We start from the raw sequence: 20,244 nt of genomic DNA, 5'->3' as shown, positions 1-20,244 counted from the left end.
AAGAATTAAGGAAATTAATAAGGGAGAAAAAAGTGACGTCGAAACAATTTGAGCTACAGGAAACCGCAGTTATGCAAAGGAAACAAAGTTTAATTTGTTTTGTGAACTTATTGTCTCCTATACAACGTCTTTCACTTTTGCCATTGTTTATGACAACACCAAGACTATCCACGGTTATCATTTAGTCCACAGCTGGGTTTCTACACACAGTAAAATCTTATTATTTTAATAACTCAGATTTAATTAGAAAAAGGAAATGAATACACCATCAACCGAACGGTAGACCGATGACCTCTTCGCATCCGAAATCAACCCTCGCATGGAAAAATGGACATGGCTCAGCGCTTCAAATTGTTGATCATTTGTTGACGTCAAGGAACTAATCAACACCTTTCGAGATCATTAAGATCTCGAAAATGGTTGTAGTCATAATTTGTTGAAACACTTAACTGAGACCACAGATAAATCACATCAATCACATCTCGCCCATATAGCACATACTCCCCCTACCCCCTACCCCCTACCCCCTTCCCCCTACTTCAATGTTGTATTTACAGCATTTCTTTCACTGCTGCTTACTAAAACATACAAATTCAACATTGAAGGGGAGAGGGGGAAAGAAAGAGGGGGGACCGTTTCAACATCTATGACTGAATGTATAGCAAAGAATACAGATCGGTTTGGTTCCGCAGAGAAATGAACTTTGAACAAGTCAGACTCGTCCTGAATGTTTGAACAAGAATTGCATTCAATAGATCTCCTTTTCAAGAACGATTGCCGATATTTAATTACAAATTTTTCCGAAAAAAGCTTTTAAAATTAGAAAACACAGGTTAATATACTTGCGAGAGAACGGACGTTGAATGACCTCCTCGCATAATTAACCCCCGTATTCATCGAAAATGGACTGAATCCATGGACTTCACTAAATGACCCTTTCTTTTTCTCGTTTGTTAGGCCCACATCGAAACAATTGTACCCTCTTTCTCCTTGTTCTTCAGTTGTTTTCGTGTGCAAAGGGAGAAAAGTGTGTGGACGAAAATATGAATCAGGATTGTTGAATACTCAGAATGAAGCAACTGAGGAATAGAGAGACGGCGAGACTAATGTTTTTTTAAGCGTTCCTGTATTGACCTCACACAGGAGCCCATTACCCTGAGCTGTGGGCTCATGCCTCACAGTCATACTCTCTTCAGTCTCCAGTCTTGCGTGGTATTGTTCCCAACCGGAAGTGAAATTTGACGCTTTTCTAGCCCTTCGATTTTCATACGAGAACAGCACGGGAGCAACATTAAGATTTGATCACGCAAATAAAAAATTCTCTCATATACACTTTAATCAGAATGTCGCTTTAAATAACAGCGATCACGGGATCGATACATCGAAACCCCATTCCGTTTAGTATTTAAGTACGAATTAGCCTTGTAATATAGATACTTAGAGGAACACTGTACTATATGTAATTGTTTTACCTACTTGTAACCTACTTGTATTTTTATCTTTTGAAGAATAAAAGACCCAAGGCCCATTAGTTAAAGACGGTGCCTCCTAATACCGATAATTTAGCAACAATAAGCTTTGAAATACATAACAATGTATGTTTTTTCTTTCACAATGAAACGTAACTATCTCTGAAAAATGCGTGGTTACTCCTAATTTTCGTTTTGGATTTCAATATTCCTAAGATCTCCTTTTCCCCACAGTTACAAACCATGCAGAAATATCTTTGAATTAGTAGGTACCGGTCTTGAGAAATCTCGGGGTATCTCAGACCATCCCGAGATGCGCAGAACGTCTGCGCAGTAGCAAAAGGAGACACCGTCGTGGAGGTAACATTGAAAGCAAAAGGAGCATTAAAACGCCAAGAAGCTGCATACTTAGGCCGTTCCTCCAATAACGGATAACTGAAATAACGAATTGCCAGATTTAGTCACAACTGCTGGATTGTTACAGATGCGTGAAACACGAATAAAAGCAAACGCACGTTGTTGTAGGTGCAGCACACCCACACGAAATCACACTTTAAGGTAACACCATACTCGTAATATCTCGTTCACTCTGGGAACGAGACTGTACACCTCCTAAGAAATTTCACGCGCAGGCGATCACGAACACATGCGCTCTCAACCGCCCATAAACACACCGGCACTCTTTATTATTCAAACTGTATGGCTGAAGTGGTCCGTGGACCGCTAAAGAAGTTGACAAATAATTTCCAATACGAACCTAACGCTAGTTCAATAACCTATTTTATAAGGCGCTGTTACGGGAAACAATTTTTCCTGCAACTTGCCACTCAACACCTTTGCCGGACAATTGCGCGTGTAACATCGCAATATTCGCTTCTTCTGAGGAAGGTTTCAAGATACAGCATACAGCATATAGCATGTTCTGCTTTCATCTATCAGCATTGTGTTATGCTATGCAGAAACAGTTGCCTCTCTAACATACGTTACTTCACGCGATTCTACAAATTTCTTTTGAAAACTGAGTCGTCTCTACAAAGTCGTCATTAAACTACATAGCCGATTACTGTATAGTGTATTCCGTGTAGTCATGGTAGATTCTTGGTGAAAAGAAACAGAACAAAACTCGTCAAGACGGAGACATTCAGGGCTTCGTGACCTGGTAGTACACGCGTCTTTCCTGGTGTTTCTGGTGCGCGGTGAAGAAGGCAATGTAAAATTCACTCCAACCGCCAGTTCGCACCCTGATTAGGTCGTACTTCTCTGGGCTTTTCATGGCATTTGCTAAAGTGTCAGGATTGGCGCAGGTAACTGTCAAGGAAAGAATTAACTAATATAAGACAATCTGACTTTTCACAACCGAGATTTAAAACAGTAATGTATGGGAAACATTCGCCAAGGTATTTAGCAGTTAACTTACTTCACTCTATCTATCTACAAATGTTCAATCTTAATTTTAGTCCGAGAATATGTTTTTTTTGTTCCCGGATATTTGATTTACGTTTTTCATCCACTTGCAATTGTAATTGCAATATCAAATGATTGTGGAATGGAAAGTTGACGAATTCACAGCAATACGCGTTCGTTTGAGGACACGTATACGTACGTTTAATTTTGAACTCGTTTAAGCCTATAGGCCACAATAAAACAACTACAAACACTGGTTGTTTTCTTCGAAAATGATTCGTTTTAATGGAGGCGGCCATGAAAACTAGAGACCTTTTTTAAATAAATAAAGATGTTTAATCACCACATTCTCGTATTAAAAATAAATTACAATGTGTTTACAATATCTAGAAAAATTACACTAAAAACCTCTTTGGGACTGGTCTTTACAATATAGTAATTAGAAATAGTAAAGCCTAGTAAAATTACAAGAAATCAATATGGATCAAAAAGGCTGAAAAATCATACTAAACTTAAGATCAAATCATAAACTAACAATAACATTCAACTTTTAGAAGATGTTACGTTTGCCATTAGGATGGTACTAGGGAAAAAGCATTTAAAAGACTTCGAAGAGTTAGAGTTTCTAAGAGCATAGTCGTGGGCGACAGGCCCGAATCGGGGTTAGATGTTTTGACAACGACCTGCCTTTTGTAATTTTATCAAAAGTTCTCATGCAGAGTTCGTTGCGCTTGTCCTCAAGACTAGTGATTTTAGCAAGTTGTAAGGCTTTTTGGTATGAAGATCGGTGGTGTATTATTCTTAAAGCACGCATTTGGACCCGCTCTATTTCACTAGACAGGTAGACGGGAAGGGCGTTAGGCCAAACAACGCAGCAATACTCTAGGACGGAGCGTTACTCTAGAACGGAGCATTAAGCCGGTTATTTGTTTTTCTAGTCAATGTCTAAATCAAAAAGGAAAAAGCACCATCTCTACCCGAGTGTTTGCATTTCCCTAACCCACATGTTAAACGTTATAATCCTTATTTCTCGTTCCAAGATGAGCCATTGTGAAATTGCGTTGATTTAACGAATTTTCCGGCGTTCACGGCTAACAGTTAGGGGTTATTTTCCACGAAATAACTCCAACTCTGATTTCTTTTTTAATTCGCCACTTACTTGTCAAGATATTTCCTCCAATATCCTTTCCTTCGGCATAACTTTTCAGAAAAGTTACCAAATCCTCTTCTTTGAAATCTTCTTCAATCTTCAGGTCAACCTCGGCACCATTCGCCAGCCCAGATTTAATGCACGTGTCATCCCAGCTCTTCAGAGCCCTGGTATGAAAAGCAAGATATAACTGTTTATACAGAGACTTACGTTAAAGTGATAAGGTCACCTGCTTTTAACACAGGAAGAACTAGAGCTCTTTATTTGCAAGCGTGAATTGAAATACGGTCGCCAAACCTGTATTAAGTGATCACCCTCGGGGAATGGTTAAGTGACCACTTAATACAGGTTGCACAGAATACATGTCAAACACAATACAAACGTCATTTCATTTCACATTTCACTTAGTGTACAGTTTATACACTAAAGAGCTCACAAAATCACAATCACAGAGTGAGCGTTGAAAACAGGTCAAGTAAAGTAAAGGGAGGCCGCGACCGCTTATAGAGGTGACCGTTTGATAGAGGTCCAAATTAAGGGCAGTAATTTTCGGGACTTTGACGACTGACCACTTAACAAAGGACCGCTTGATACGGTACCGCTTAATACAGCTTCGACTGTAGATGTATTTGAAGAACGGTTTAACGATGGATGGAAGTACGGACGTACGGATGGATGGATGGATGGATGGATGGATGGATGGATGGATGGATGGATGGATGGATGGATGGATGGATTGGTGGGTTGGGTGCTGGATAGAGACGGGCAGACGAGTGCAGCGAAAGAGGGAAGAAGGAATGGACAGGTGGGTGGATAGAGGAATGAATGAATCAGCTGACATCTGCAGACTTTATAACTGTTAACAAACGTCAGAACTTGAGCTTGTTCAGCGGTGTATTATAGAGTTGCTCCAGAAGATTAGTTTCTTTTAATTATAGTTTAATTCATCCAATCTTACTTGTATATGTCACATCTCCTTGGTACTGGGGGTAAATCCAGTGGTGTTGGAGCAGCGCTCATATCTGAAGCGATGGGTGACCCTGCACGCCTACCATCTGCCGATGCTGCACAGCTCAGGCCCCACCCGACGTATCCCTCGAACGTTCCCGAGCCTGGAGGCAACAAAATATCCCATTTGTGTCCAGGAATGGAATATTTCTTCTTCAAACTCTGAATAAGGCCCTTCAGAGGCTGGCTGTCGAGGGAATCACGCGACACTTCCTTCACAATGGTAGTTATCCGCTCAGCCAGCCAACTGATGGAACGAAACGAGAGAATGTTAAGAGATTTACCTTCTGAAAACATGTCTAATCTTTGTTAAAATTTAGGATAAGGTCAGCATTCCATTAAGAGTGATTAACTGAATGGCCGCTAAATTTCCGAAACTTGCTTCGTGATCTGTGTTATGTTGGCGGGAACCGTTTCCAATTTTGAGCCTGGGCGGCTTGCCACACCCCTTGGCCGTACATCAATGTGGCTACCTTTACAATAAAGCTTTTAAGTTACAAGACGGGACTTCCAGATGCGACACACACACACACAAAGACAGAGGAAGAAAGCGCCCGCTAACTGAACACAGCTGATTATATAACATATGTACAAGAGCTTAAATTGTACTCGGTAGCGCCTCTAGCCTGGAAACAGCTCAGACCGAGGCATTATGATCATATCGATACTGTAAATCTTCTTTCTGTCACATTAGTAGAGTAAGCACATTTTCTATGGAGAAATATTACGAAAGGTTCCAAATACCATGATTTTTGACAAATCGTTCTACTTTTCTACCTTTTCAGTCAGACAACTCGGCGTAAAAACAATCCAATTAAAGGCTTCAGTTACTTCAATTTTCACGGTTCGTGTTATGGTTGGCGCAAAGAAATTCTTACGCATCACCTCAGTGCTAAAAGAACTCTCCCAAAATCACGGTTAAGAAATTCTGTTATCGTATCACTAAAGTAAAATATTTTTGAACTATAGGTGTAGGAATCATTTAAACCTTGGCTTTTCTCTTTACCTCCGCTGCTCAGCGGTCAATCCTTCTTTTATCGTGCTTTAAAGGCATATGATACACTTTCGCGACCAAAATAGGAAGCCGAGGAATAACCATAGAGTTAATTTAGAGAGAAAAAACAGAGCAAGACAAAAACCTATTTGTATAGAGAGAGTTTAACATTAACTTTAAGTTTTTTTGCTACGAAGTTGCTATTTGCATTTGGTTTTAATATTTATGCCCTCATTTATTATTTTAATTTGAGTTTTAGTTTCAGCCCTTGCAACTTATGTTTTCCAAAGTAATGTTAACTATAATTTAACACAAAAAGCAAAACAGCTTTTAATTTGGAAAACACGTTTGAGCTTTTTATCTTTTTGTTTAAGGCCGAAACATGTTTATAAAATTAAAAAGTGTTGTGTTTTTCTTTAAAATTATAACTTGTTTTCTGCTATCAAGACATTTTTGAAATTAGTTTTTAAAAACCATTTCTTCTTAGGAAGAACTGCTAAAACAATTTTATTGTATCGTATTGTGTCGTAGCGTTTTGTATTGTTAATTAAAAATAATACTGGCCTCGCAATGCCTTGAATGTCGTCATTTTCGGCTCCTGCGCTCGTTCCAAACTTGGGCAAAGCCAGCGTACTTTCACGAATCCCTTTGAATGCGTCGGACAACCGCTGTCCACGCGTGTGCCCTGCGAGTGGCTCGTGGAAAGGCTCTTTCATACTGAAACCCCAGTCACACTTCAGGCAGCAGACTAACTCAGCAAGAGACGTCACGGCTGAGTCATGGTCAAAACATAATTTCTTTATCGCGTATAGCGAGTCCACTGTGTTTGAAAAGCTAATAAACTGGACTCCAACAATTGTAAACTTTGCTCCGGCATCGTAAATATCCCGCTTAGTCTCCAGGCAGCCACGGACGACGGACGACAACAAGGGACTGGGACAGACCTCGGCAATGTTACCATAATTCACAATGGTGTTGAATAGCTGCCGTTCAGTTTGAACCTTCAGATGAGTGGCAAAAAGCTCTTTAACCTGGTAAAGCAAAGTAACAAGAAAGGGTTGCATTCTAAACCAGTTGTTACGTATTGCAAGTTGCATGCCGCCGATTGTTGTTTACGACCTGTTTGTATCCTTAATATACTCACTAAACTTGAACAAAAAATCGCTCTTACTAGTTCTTAGGATTTAGCATTTTGAAAAACACTAAAATACCAGGACATGGAGGGGCTGCTCAAGAATTTTCATTTCAATACTCAGGCAGGATTTCACTTTACCTACAGACACCACCTTACATGCCTGACTTCTTTCCCCCTGGAGTGGTATTGAGGAACTGAAGGACACAACGGTTACTAACCTCTTCAAAAGTTTTAATATCATCTGCACGAGTTGTAGGCAGTGACTGGGGGGTACCCTCCAAGTACGCCGGGCCTGCGAGTAGGTAAGTTGCTCCATGATTGATAGTCATCTCTAGTACTTGAAGTAGTGTTACGTAAGCCAAAGAGAATTGGGTTTCGCCTGGAAAAATGGGCTCATAACAACCGTCACACGAGTAATTTCGCGCTGTTTTCAAGCTAACGGGAAGGTCACTGGTCCCTATTTGCTGAAGGCCATTTACAATGCGGTCATCATGTGGGAATATTGGATGGGCCCCACCGCTGAGGACAGTTTTTGCCGCCTCACGGAGAACCTGTGGGAGTAAGGACTGCGTTAATTCATAGCATGTTCATGGTTGCTCTCTTTGCGCATCTTAAAAGGAATCTCGGTCGTTCCAATCGCTCGGGTCGTTCAGTGATCATCCCTAAAAGTTTCCATACAAAAGTCTCAATCACTTTAGCATATTTGGAACTGCTGCCGTGACCGGGACAATGCGGACGACCATTTGGAAACCACCTTTTGATTTTAGCTAGCCTAGTCTTAAACGTCGCCGAGAGTTCTGTGAGTGTATGTTTTTGTTAAAGTGTATTAATGGACCAGCACCTGATTACTTGTATAATCATGGGAATAGGAACTGAAGAGGGACTTGTTAATACTCCCCCTCTTGCGAACAAGGAGGTTCCAGGGTCTTTACAATGGAAAACGCTCCCTGATTAAATCTCTAGTAATCGCCCCTAAACTTAAACGTTCGCTAGTAAACTTCTTCAGACACCAATGACTTCAGTTTGATCCTCTTTAGCGAGCAAATGCTGTAAGAAGTTACGTGTGTAGTGTTGATGTAGATTGTGTTCTTGATTTGACTTAAATGAGGGACTCCATTTAAACAAGGCCTACTCAATTTAGAATTTCCTATTCAAACATTTGTTTAAATAGTCTAAGGTCGTCTGGAGGGTGTGAAACTCACCTCGTCAGGTATACCCTTGTGCATTCTGAGCGACAAACAAGGAGCGTTCAGTGGAAGCCTGCGAGAGGCTTTAAGACACATTAAGGTGATGTCATTGCAAGCATCTTCCGGTTTCTTTTTTTCGTTTGCTTTGCAACCACCAACTGTAATCTAAGAGAAACACAGCAATCTCATCTGAGCTACCAGAAAGTAATAACTCCTAAACATCGAGTGTTAGCTACTAAATTTATAATCAAGTGTAGCTTAGATCTAAAGAGAGGTTTAAATGTGGTTAGTAGAGTTAGCGAGTTTGAGAGCTTCCCTTTGATATTCTGATCAAGTGTTAAACAGTGGCAAAGTTTTAATATCTTCAGTTGAGAGTTGTGGGAGAATGATTCGTACAGCGGAAAGGTATATATGACCTACTTTTAAAGAACTGAATAGAATATAGGCTGACTGATTCTTTTAAAAAGAGAATTCTTCGCAGCACAAGATTACACGTTGAGATGTGGCGCTCTAGAGTCTCTTTAATTCAAATGGCATCAACATGATACCAACTTAGTATACCTGTTGAACCCACTGATTAATAGTATCTCCATGCGGAAACATCCCTGTACTGGAGTACGGGACAGCGGTCATCCCCCATTCCTGCTGATCCACAAGAAGCCCTCTGTTTAGATGTACTTGGCTACCAAGTTTGATCCACAGGCAGTCGATGATTTCTTGCGCCTCCTCTGGAGGGTTATCCCTGAGAAAAGGCTCTAGTATTTGGTCTAGTCGGCCAATGGACGTGGGCTCTCCTATGAGATGCAGACAGCAGTGATAGGAGTACAGCAGCTGAACGGCCTCAAGGAACACCTCTGGTGGATCTGTGGAAAGTTTTTTCATTCTTGCTTCAATCTGAAAAAGAAATTCCAGTGCATTTTCAAAACTGGTGATGTAAACCGTTATTCTATTTCTGCGAAGAGTCTACAAATGGTTCTCTATTTATTTTAATTCGAATTGTTTTACGATCAGAACATGAAGGCATGAGAGTAGCAGTCGATGAATGAGGATGGAGTCACATTTTTAAGAATTCAGCAAAAGGCAGTTAGGTCGTTTTCTGTTGGCAACAATCATTTTCGTTTGTTTGGGCTAATGTTTGTTTGTTTTGTTATTGCGATTGTTCTTTACTGGAAAAGCCGGTTTGGGTGTATAATTGACTTAAAAATCACAGTCTGAAGTCAGTTTGAAACGGTTGAAAACGATGGACAGCGACCGCTGACATTTTTGGATGCTCTATTGCTGTCGCATACGCCGTTCGATTTGGAGTAACAGAGGTATGCCCCGAACTCATTTCTAGATTCCTACTGAATTCCCTCCTCAAAACCCCGGCATCCACTCTAGAAGTTCCGCCACCTCAGCGCGAGTTCGCTTTACATTGGACAAAGATTAGTATCCCTTGAAAATGTGTTTTATGGAGAAGAACGGTTAATCTAGTTAGATGTCGATTGCTTTGGAATGAATATTGAACTGTGAAGGTCATTGAAATTTTATTACCCCTTCCAAATTCTTTCGCTGCGCATCAGTGTAGGAAGTATCGTCTTTCTGAGCGAGGTGGCCGGCCAACAAGCTAAAGTTTGTCATGTACGTCTGTACTCCTTCCAAAGCAAGGGTGCAAGCACTTAAGAAACAACTTTCCTCATCAGAACTTGCTTGCGATTCCGCTATTTCCTGTATCATCTTGGCCAAACCTTTCTTTAGCAAGGTCTCGTAATCCGGGATTACGTGACCCATTCCCGACGACTCACTTAGACCTTTAACGAACGCTGGCATCTTTTCTTCTTCTCGAAGATAGGGCATTACAACCTTGCCAAGCCCAAGGGAGAACGTCACTGGCATCTGACCAACAATCAATTCATCTGGATGGATGCTAAAGGTGTCATATTCCCTCTTAAAGAAGCTGTCAGACTCACCCTCCAGCTCTGACATGTCATCGGTGGTGAAGACACTCCCTAGCGATTTTTTGATGGCCCATCCTTTTCGGATCATGACGGACGCCTCTTGAACCGTTTCCCTTATTTCTTGTGGTAGGACACCAGGATCCAGAAGGTTGGGTAAATTAGGAATCTCCAGGCGCTTGAACCACTGATCATTCCAGTTTAGAAATGAGAAGCTCAAAAGACGAAGAACCCGCCTACTTGGGGTGTCTCCAGGGCTGTATCCTCCGGTTGTCATTCGATAAAGATACTCTCTCTGGTTGTAGAAGATGTACTGGTTGGCAGGGCTCCGTATGTCCCAGTGCTTCTGTAACTCAAACCTAAAAGATAAAAGTAAATATTATTGACAAACGTCATGCTTTGCTTGACAGGCTATTAGAAATCTCATAAACTAACTCGCCAGGTAAGCACTTTCTACACCTTGGTAGGCAGCCGTGAGAGGTCGTACTCATCTGTCATGCGTTTTCAATGTCATTCAACACGTCTTCGTATAATTGCGCTTTATTAATTCAAATTCAAAACAAAATAAGCAAAATGGCGTCAGTGTGGATGCGCCAGAATCTTGGTTTAGAGGCTGACTAAGTTTCGAATCATTCTCACTCAGGGCGTGGCTTAATTATCACAAAATCGCGAGTCTGACCTCCTTAGTACAGTCACACATCAAGTGTTCAATTCGGGTCTTAACATACACCAGGAAGAAGACATCTTGACAGTAAAACTCGTCATCTTCTTTCTGTCGTATCAGTGCCTTTCTCGCGTAACTTTGACTTGGCCATCAAAGGTCCTTTGAGTACATTGAGCATCTACCAAAGCTCTTCACCGGACTCTGCCCTACGTTATGAAATTCCCTTGAGTTGATTTTTTCCACGTTTTGCCATTCATATAGAACCGGCCGTTTTGTCTATTAAGTTTGTCTAAGAACTAAATATGACGTAGAAATACAAGTGGAATTACAATATATAACCTTTATTTTACCTCCGCTCCTGGGATGAACTTTCTAATCTCAGTTCCTGAGCACTGGGAACGTACCAAAACGTTCCTTGCAGAGGCTTGACGGAGCTAATGAGCATATCAACTGTAACTTCTCCATGAGCCGAATGCCTCTGATCACCAGCGATGTTCTCAAGGATAGTAACGAACTGCTTCGTTGTGTTGCTAATGCTCATGTACATCAGCCCCTCTTCCCTTCCTGGCTCATTCGGTCTTGTGCCGTACGGCATCGAGACACGAAACAAAGCTTGATGCCGCTCAAAAACGTCTATTGGCGGACTATCTTGAACAACGTGGGCGCGTGCAATGTGTGCTCGTTCGTCCGTGAATGGGATGAACGCGTCTGAAATTGTTTTCCTACCGATCATATCTTCCTTTTGATCCTGGTAAAAAGTAAATGAAATAATAACATCATTCAGGAAATATGTTTCTTTTCGGGAGATGTTAACTTGCCAATAAAAGAGAAAGGCATTACGATGAAGACTGGCTGTGTTGTCCAGGTCAGAACCACACCCGGTAATAGAAAGAAAATCCTGGCGAAAATTTTTGCCTGGATATGGCAGTTTGCCTATTTAATTATATAACCACAGCGGATTTATCACTTAAGGATTAACCAGAGCAACATCTGGGTTAGACGGCAATGTTTCTTTAAAAACAAACTCTTTCTCTTTACCAAGAGAACATGAACATGAATATGCTGCAAACGCGCATAAAGATGAGTGCAACGTTAATGAAACTTTTAACTGTTCTTAAACAAACGAGTTTTTAGCATTAATTAGTGTGAATCCTTGAATAAGTACTTGCTCCCATCTTAAAAGCGCCCTTCTACTTAACCCAAGTTTGAAACAAGTGTCGCGCCCCTCAAGTAAGCGCCACCTACTTCATGGAACAACTGTTGAAATTGATACTCATGTTGCATTGCCCTTTTGCAGGAATCTTTAATTAACATTATTAGAAACATGCAAATGGTTCTCTACATCAGTAATCACTTACTGTTGTTCTTCATGGGCAAAAGGTGTGATACAAAGACGTGGGCTCGATTTGGGAAAATTGAATGAGTACCCCTTCCCAACAAGTACCCACAGCGTTATCTTTTATTTCAAGTAAGCACTTAAGAAAGTGTCTTTTTTGAAAGGCACTTTGATAACAATATCTCTTCAGGTGCTAGACGCTGCAGTATCCCCCTACACTGATTTAGAGTAAATTACGAAAAGACCAAAATGCTAGCATATTTTGCGTACCTTATGCATATTTCCCAAAACCGTCCAATTAAATTCAAACTTTTGAGTCATCAGGTAGGTGGACCCAGGGTAACCGGACGACGAATCGTCATCAGTAACCACGTAAGTCTTTAGAGTCTCTGTGTCGGATGGATTTACTATGCCATCCTGGAAGGAACTGTGGATTATTCGCTGGTGATGTAAGAATAATAAGACAAATTGAAGTATTTATCTCTGTTTTGCAGAAACCAATGTCTTGCAAAAGGAAGCGATTAAAGTACACGCATAAACTAAAGGCTTATGAAGGCTAGAAGTTCACCCATGCAGGAACTAACGCTATAAGATGATGGACGTTTTAACGACATGGTTTTCCGGGAAATCTTCCAACAGAAATTAAACAAGATGGATGGATGGATGGATGGATGGATGGATGGATGGATGGATGGATGGATGGATGGATGGATGGATGGATGGATTTATGGATGGAGGGAGGGAGGGAGGGAGGGAGGGAGGGACGAGCGAACGAATGCGTGACTATTAATATACGTGTCAGTGATAATAACCGAGTGAGTGTTCCTGCTCATTACGGAGACATTACTTAAGACATAAGTTACATTGAAATGTTAATGTATGAAATGTTACAGTGGAATTTGAAGATCCACAAAATGTTTCTCAGCAGTTTCGTCCAAGATTGTAGAGAGATAATGACGTTACATCAAGTCCCAGTCGTAGTCGATCAACGTATTGTTGCAATATTAAACTCTTGTTTAGAACTTGAAAGGCTTCCCTACGTGTAATAGCAGATTACAGAGTAACAAGGTACGCTAAGAACGGAAAAGGGAGGATTTTTGTTACCTTGCTTGGTGGAGATGATTTCGTCTTATCAATTTTCCCAAAGAAATTGCCCACGTTTTCCTTGACGTACTTGTAAATCTCCTCCACATCATTCTGTAGGTCTGACTTAATTAAGAAAAACACATCTCCGCCAGTTTCAAGAAACTTCTGCGAATTTGGAGCGAGATATCCTTTGGGTCGAAGTTCCATTTTCGTCAGTTTGGGATCATTTTCAAACCAACGACTCCATTGATCAGGGTCAAAGGCAACAATTGTTCTTGAGCGAGGTTCTGAAATTATTAAACACAAAAGATTAAAATAGGGTCGGAGAAGGATGAAACTCGGTTTTTGTTAGCTGCATGATCACCTTGCTAGCCGGCGAATACGCTCGTTCCATGGAATGAAAATGAATTGAAAGGCAAACCGTTTGGGTCATGACTGGCCGCCCACATCTACATAAAGACACAAACTGAACAGCAACGAGAAAACTGTATGAATGCAGTACGGACGCATTATGGTTTATAAGAGATGACGTTTTAGAATTCGCTTCAGTTAGTTTCCAGAGTTTCTTATGGTCAGTTTTTAAAAGATAGTTTAGACAGTGTTTAACAAAACTACGTTCTAAAAAATTTTCAATTTTGCCAACAATCATATCTAAACATTGTCCGCTGCTGATGGTAACAAGATTAGGCTTGTGTTCCAGAATAGAAAACTATCAGTATCTACTTAAAATAGACCATTTATAGACAGATTGATAGGCCCACTGATTGTCTTAAGCCGCGGCCAAAGTTAGACTCTGTTTAAATAACTGGCCCTTAGAGATTTTTTTATGTTTTTTGTTACTCCCACGTCATATTAAACCCACACAGTGATGAACAGTATTGACTTCAGCGCTCTACTTCTCAAAGTAAACATTTACTATGATTTTATCCTCACTGTATCCTAGTCAGCCCGTGCAGAAATCTCTTTTCTTTCTGAGTAAAGCAAAAGAAAATAGAAGATATCCGCACGCAGCAATTTTTATCCAAATCTTGTAAACATCGTGAAGTTTAAAGTAACATTTGAATAAGAAAATGACTGAGGAACATTCTTATCACTAACGGTCTGGAAATGGGCGGTAAGATGGCAGTTAAGATTCTTTTGGTTCGAGATGGGGTAGCATCTCCTAGATCACAGCGAGGAATGGCTACTCAAACTTTCCTTCCGGGAACAATTAATGAACGAAAGTCCTTACCCTCGGATTTGCTGCTGTTTAATGAGAGAGAGAAGTTTATGACATCGCGAGCAGCATTTAAAATTTCTTTTTTTGCTTGTTGACTGTCTTTCTTCAATTTTTCCTTGAAATCATCTGAGTAATAACCAACTAAAAAGATTCCAAATTTTGGTTTACTAAAAAATAGCCCTGGCTGCACTTGCTGAAGAACTTGGTCTTTCTGGCTGGGGTCCTGCAGGAAATATTGAGGCAAAAATAAGGATTGAAAATCTTTTAACTCGTTAAATTGACTTGTTTATTTGGGAAATTATGTAAATTAATAATCATCCCAAGAAGGAAAAAGCTGAAAGTCTAAATGAGACCTACTGCTTTAGTTTTTTGTTTTAGGATTTCGCCTCAGGCATAAAAAAGTTGAAAACAATTTGCCCAGCTCAACAAAAAGGACAGCTGTTACTGATTCGAAAGGCTACAGTTTAGCGTTTCATTATCTGCCAGACTCAAGAATTAGAACTACTGTGCAGTGTATGATAACGAAAAGTAGTTTCATAAGCAATTTTGTAAGCGCTCGTTATAAGCAAAGGTTCGGTAAAGCGATGACAACTAGTTAGGCTAGCTAGCTAGCCTAACTAACTTAGGCTTTTAATAATGAAGAAGATCACAAACTAGCGAAAACCAGCAGGAGGAAAACGGTCGATGTCTCAGGCCTATGGAGCATGCGGTTAACTGTAAGTACCGCTAACCGGTACTGAACTGACTACTTTCTTCTATCTTTTTTCCTCAGAACAAATAAAAAGATACAGGCGAACGACTAACTCGAATGGCTTCAGACGGGGCCCGTAACAATCAGACGTCTTTACACGCTTTGTTACAGAAGGAGCCAGACAATTCAATGACTAGGTAGCGATCCCGGGCTCTAGTCTTGTTGCAATCGGAGCAGAGGTAGACTAAGTCACTAAATGTCTCTTCGCGACTGCCTTTGACTTCTCCCTTTTGCGGTGTTTTACCATACGTTGTTCGTGCTGTCGTAGAATGATATATTGGTCTTGCAGAGGAAACTGTTGGTCCACATGTTTCTGGCCGAAAGGCCATGCGAGCGAATGCGTACGTTCAGTTGAGGTTGGCTGTGGCTACGGCTACTGAGATCAAAGCTGAAAAAGGAACACCAAATGTATCATGTCAAAGGAGTCCGATGAGCTTCCTGTGCCGCCCTCTCAGCAACAGGATTCCTGTTGTGGTTCTTAGCATTGCCAATCTCTGGGGTGATTCTGTGGTGTTTAAGGAGTTGATCGTCGATGGATGCCTTGAATCCTGGGACAGGGTCAGTACGGGTGATCAGAGGAGGTATGTGAACACAGAGGTGGATAAGAGCATCACGCAGTGTATAGTAGCGCACACCCTCCAGCATGGTTGTAGCCAAGAGTGAACTCACACATTCTCCTGGTGGTAGCACAAGCTGCCTCGTGCGCTTAATGACGTCTGTGTCAAATGACACGCCCACGGCATCCGGTGGATAACCAATCCACTGTCCCACATGTACTGTAGGAATTTCTCGCAAGGCTGCGCAATGGTGACAAGGCAGTTTAGTCACAAGGTCGTGACAACCTTGAATTGATGCCTGGACGGGTGGCTGAGCTGGATGTGAAGGGCTGCAAGTACCCTTCTAGTACTAGTGTAGAACCATAATGCACTCACGCCTGGTTCTGAGAGGTTCGTTGTGATCAATGACGAGTAGGCCGTCCCTCGCGATGAAGGCGACCTTAAGGAAGCGCTTAACACCTTCTGTGCTGGTGAGCTTTCTGGAAGGTCTTGTTCCTTGTTCGAGATGATCATAGCTGAACCGTAGATCAGCACAGTCGGCTTGTTTGGCCAGTCAGGCAGTGCAGCTATGTCTTGTGTTGTTGTGCGTCTTCTGATTGAGTTCTCACTGTGCTTCACGAAGGCGCAGATCTGGCAGACTTCGTCCTGGCGGCTGGCGAAATCTGGAGGCAGAATTGCCGATCCCGAAGCATGTCTGACTGAGGCTTGATATTGGACCATGGTTGATAGGAAGGTAGAGACAAGGGGACTGTCTGGAAACTTACCACGACAAACCTTTCGTAGGCTAACACACAGGGTTTGCTGTCAGTCAGGATGCAGGCCTTGAGACGAGACTGGATAAGGTGTGGGTCGAAATGTTTAGTGGCAATACCAAGGCCTCCACCTCGCATGGCAGCAATTTTGCCTCTGAGTCTCGAAACTTTGCGTTAGAGAATACAACTAAATGTAGGATGTGATTACGGGCGATGTACAGTGTGACAACTTTCCCAGGCTTGCGTCCGACTCCATCGGTGACGCTCCACGACTAGCAACTAATACTTAGCTTTCCCCTAAGGTTTTTTGAAGACTAATTTTACGAAATTTCTCAAATTAATATAAGCTAACCAATGCTTAATAACTCATAAAAATGATAAATTGGTAAAACTAATGCTGATTTACAACAATAGTAATAAAATGCAAGAACAATTAATACTTTTTTCTACGGCTGTTCACATACATTGTACCTATTATCTCCGCCATTATTGGCTTACGCTTCTCTTAAACTCCAAGATGATTTTAAAGTTCTTAGTTTGCTCCGTATAAGTATAAGTATAAAAGAAAAAAGAACGCTGAGATGCTGTTATATGATAGTTCTATTAGTGTGAATTTCCAAGCGAACTGTCAGTTAGATAAATAACTAAGAACTAGACTACAGACATTTAAAAACCATCATCACATCCCTAACTCGTAATTTGTGCCCGAACGGCTGGTAACCAAGGTGTTTTAGCAGAGGTGTAATTCCCATAAGCCATAACTTCTATGCCACTGACTCATTGAAGGAAATACTAACCTCCAAATCCGTTATTTCTTTCTCTTGAGTCTGTAAATCAATTAATTAATCAATTAATCAGACAGTTACTCAATCAATCAATCAATCAATCAATCAATCAATCAATCATCTATTTTCTCTTATTATATAGAAAGCAGTGGATCTCTATATACCCTATTGGGTTTGCGGGGAGAGCATTTTTGCAATATTAACTGATATCATACGTTGCGACGTAGCGTACAGTTCAATACCACTTGTTATTTATTATACACATACCCCTCCTTTAATTCATTTTTTCGCTTGGTGCTAACAATCATAGCTTAATTATATTGCATTGCCGATCACTTACTTTGTCCCTCTTCATCCTCTTCGGTTTTTGTGAGGGGATTTTAGGACGCTTTCTTTTGGGAGTCTTTCGGAGTGCGTTACTGTCGGCCATGGTGATCTGTGTGTCACAAAAATACAGATATCTTACACTAAAATTGTAGCCAGGGGAGGACTGGGCCTGGCTGCCATGGCGTGTGGGAACAATTTGTAAAGCTCCATACTGAAATGGTCATTTAGCCCAAGCAAGTAACTAGAGTAGCACTTTCCACAGAATAGTTGCCTTTGCGAGATAAAAATGGTTTTCCTTGTACAGAGGCAGTTTTTCTCGGTATCTGTATGGATTCAAAACCTACGAAACCCGGCTCGAGCTCATCCATCGATGACGACGACATAGCCGCCTCGAACTTTCAATCTTTAAAGGCTTCCATTGATGTTTTAAAACAGATGATGACTGAGCAGGGCTTCGCAAAAATCCACACTGGTGTGGATAAGCTCAAACTCCAATTTAAAACAGAGTCGGTTGGTGCCAAAAGCACTATTAAGGACGCAGAAACAAGTCTAAACAGCACACAAGATGAGGTCAAACGACTTGGAGGCGAATATGAAGAAAATGACCGTAGACCATACAAAGACTTCCGACGACTTGAGGTTGAAAATCGCGGTGCACGAATCCCAACATAAAGACCAGTACATAACATAAGACTTGAACAGTACACGCGACGAGAAAACCTTCGTTTTATAAATAAGATGACAGAATCGGAAAACGAAGATTGCAAATCTCATTCATAAGGAATTGGCATTGTTTTTTTTTTTCAATTAGAAGTTAATGTCGTAAAGCAGGTAAAAGGTTCTTGAAAGGCAACAATTCCGGTAAGAGCACACGATGTTTAAACCAGTACGAAAACTATGCTTCTGTTGAATGGATAACAGATTTTGCCGGTCCGATTTCGCTTGAAAGTAGAAGGCATGTTACTTCTCCAACTTGCCAGCCTTGTCAAAAGACTGCCTGCAAGTGGCTCCTTATTGGTGAAACTTAATTACCTGGTTAGGTGGCTTAAATTTAATGAGAATCCTATTAAAGTAACGATTTTCACGCTATTTCCACTCGCTTAGCGACCTGAAAAACACAGCCACTGCGAAGGACCCAAAATTGCGACATCAAGCTGGATGAGATGTCGCCTAAAAAAAGTAAAAGAGAAACAAACGTTCGTTCCTGTTCCTGGCGACAACTACTTTGTAGACGCTTTGCTCCCACCCATCCCAGCTTTGTCGAGCCAAGTTGAAGCCCTGCAGCTCGAACAACAATCACAGCGCGACACTGTAACCTTACTGAAAACAGCCAGAACTGAAATTGGTGGCGGTGCCCTAAAACACGAAGTGTCCGCTTGCACCGACAACAAGGACTGAGTTAGCAATTTTAGGAGCATGATGTGTCAAGATTACTACCAGTAGATAACAGCAATAGCTTTCGCGATATGTAAAGCGGAAAAAGTTCAACGCGGAACTGATTGTATGGCTGTAAACGGATTGACAAATGGGCCGATCCACGTATTTTACAAGCGGCTAGCAATCACATCTCATGACTACATAATGCGTGAAAAGTAGAATGGTTAAAAATCTTCGTATTTCTGGTAAATATAAATGAGGAAATTTTAACGAGAGATATCAGAGCGGAAGATTATCTTAGTTTAACTGTTTTTTCTTGAATAAGCGCGATATTCTTTTTCTCATATTACAAAGTATATTTCTTAACAGAACTAGAAAATAATTTACTCACAAAAGAAGATAGGTGAATTGGCTCCCGGCAATGCAATCCCTTACGCCAGTGACTTCAGTATGCGATTATGTTCAGTGGCTCCAAACCTTTGGCTTAATACTTTGTTCCGAGCGACAGATATTAAGTATTATTTACCGCCTATACTTGAGGAGAATTTATCTGTAATCTGGATCTTGAAGAACCTTTGTTGAAGTCCAACGAACACGACATCAATTACAGTGTTCTCCTTAACTGCTTTCAATGCTTGGCTTCTAAGTAATTTCAAGGCTGAGTTACTGCGAAATAATGATTTGCCCAGCTCGGCCGAATTGTAAACAGGAAGTACAGGAAGTCGATAATGGTGAAAGAAAGAGGTGATTGTTTCCACATTCAACCTGAAAAGCAACGGTGAAACACCGCGGGAATCCCAATGCTAGATCGGAACAGTGAGTTCTTTAGTAAACTGAATATCAGTTCTACAATTTCCGAGGGGATCCAATAATCAGTCTAACATTTTTCAATTCCGATCATATTTATTCCACGCAATTTGGCGAGACCCTTAAAATTCATGAGCGTCATTGAATTAAATTCCTGCACGTAGTTGCTTGGAGGAATAAAGGCATGAATAACGCACGAACTCCGTTCGAGTTGAACAATCATCATGAAGACCAAAACGTTAATCTAAACCCCTTTGCCGCTAATTTCTAGCCTAAACTGGTAAAATCTGGGAATGAAACAA

The 20,244-nt window shown here is 41.0% G+C and overlaps 1 protein-coding gene across 2 annotated transcripts; it reads right to left on the bottom strand.

Annotated features, from left to right (window-relative positions):
- Positions 1–1,311: 1,311 nt before the first annotated feature.
- On the bottom strand, positions 1,312–19,954 carry LOC146470329 (uncharacterized). 2 transcript variants are annotated; one of them, XM_085122434.1, is made up of 15 exons: positions 19,527–19,954; positions 17,772–17,867; positions 17,444–17,473; positions 14,599–14,809; positions 13,386–13,654; positions 12,552–12,722; positions 11,296–11,693; positions 9,881–10,640; positions 8,909–9,241; positions 8,363–8,512; positions 7,379–7,711; positions 6,590–7,056; positions 4,982–5,278; positions 4,033–4,190; positions 1,312–2,777 (listed from the first exon to the last, which is right to left on the bottom strand). In XM_085122434.1, the coding sequence occupies exons 2-15, from the start codon at positions 17,859–17,861 to the stop codon at positions 2,611–2,613; spliced, it is 3,834 nt and encodes a 1,277-aa protein (XP_084978560.1). In that variant the 5' UTR covers positions 17,862–17,867; positions 19,527–19,954; the 3' UTR covers positions 1,312–2,610. The 2 variants fall into 2 exon arrangements, with proteins under 2 accessions (XP_084978560.1, XP_084978563.1); XM_085122437.1 differs by lacking the exons at positions 14,599–14,809; positions 19,527–19,954.
- Positions 19,955–20,244: the final 290 nt, after the last annotated feature.

The sequence above is a fragment of the Pavona decussata genome, unplaced genomic scaffold, assembly GCF_977016875.1.
Source record: "Pavona decussata unplaced genomic scaffold, jaPavDecu1.1 SCAFFOLD_114, whole genome shotgun sequence".
Taxonomy (NCBI): Eukaryota; Metazoa; Cnidaria; class Anthozoa; order Scleractinia; family Agariciidae; genus Pavona; species Pavona decussata.
This window is presented reverse-complemented; position numbering and strand designations above follow the sequence as displayed.

Excerpts from the sequence above, each read along its gene's own strand:
- LOC146470329 (XM_085122434.1), bottom strand. The coding sequence starts at position 17,861 with ATGGCCGACAGTAACGCACTCCGAAAGACTCCCAAAAGAAAGCGTCCT. Across the intron at positions 12,723-13,385 it reads AATCATCTCCACCAAGCAAG|CGAATAATCCACAGTTCCTT; the intron begins GTAACAAAAATC and ends TTACATCACCAG. Across the intron at positions 2,778-4,032 it reads TGGAGGAAATATCTTGACAA|TTACCTGCGCCAATCCTGAC; the intron begins GTAAGTGGCGAA and ends TTTCCTTGACAG.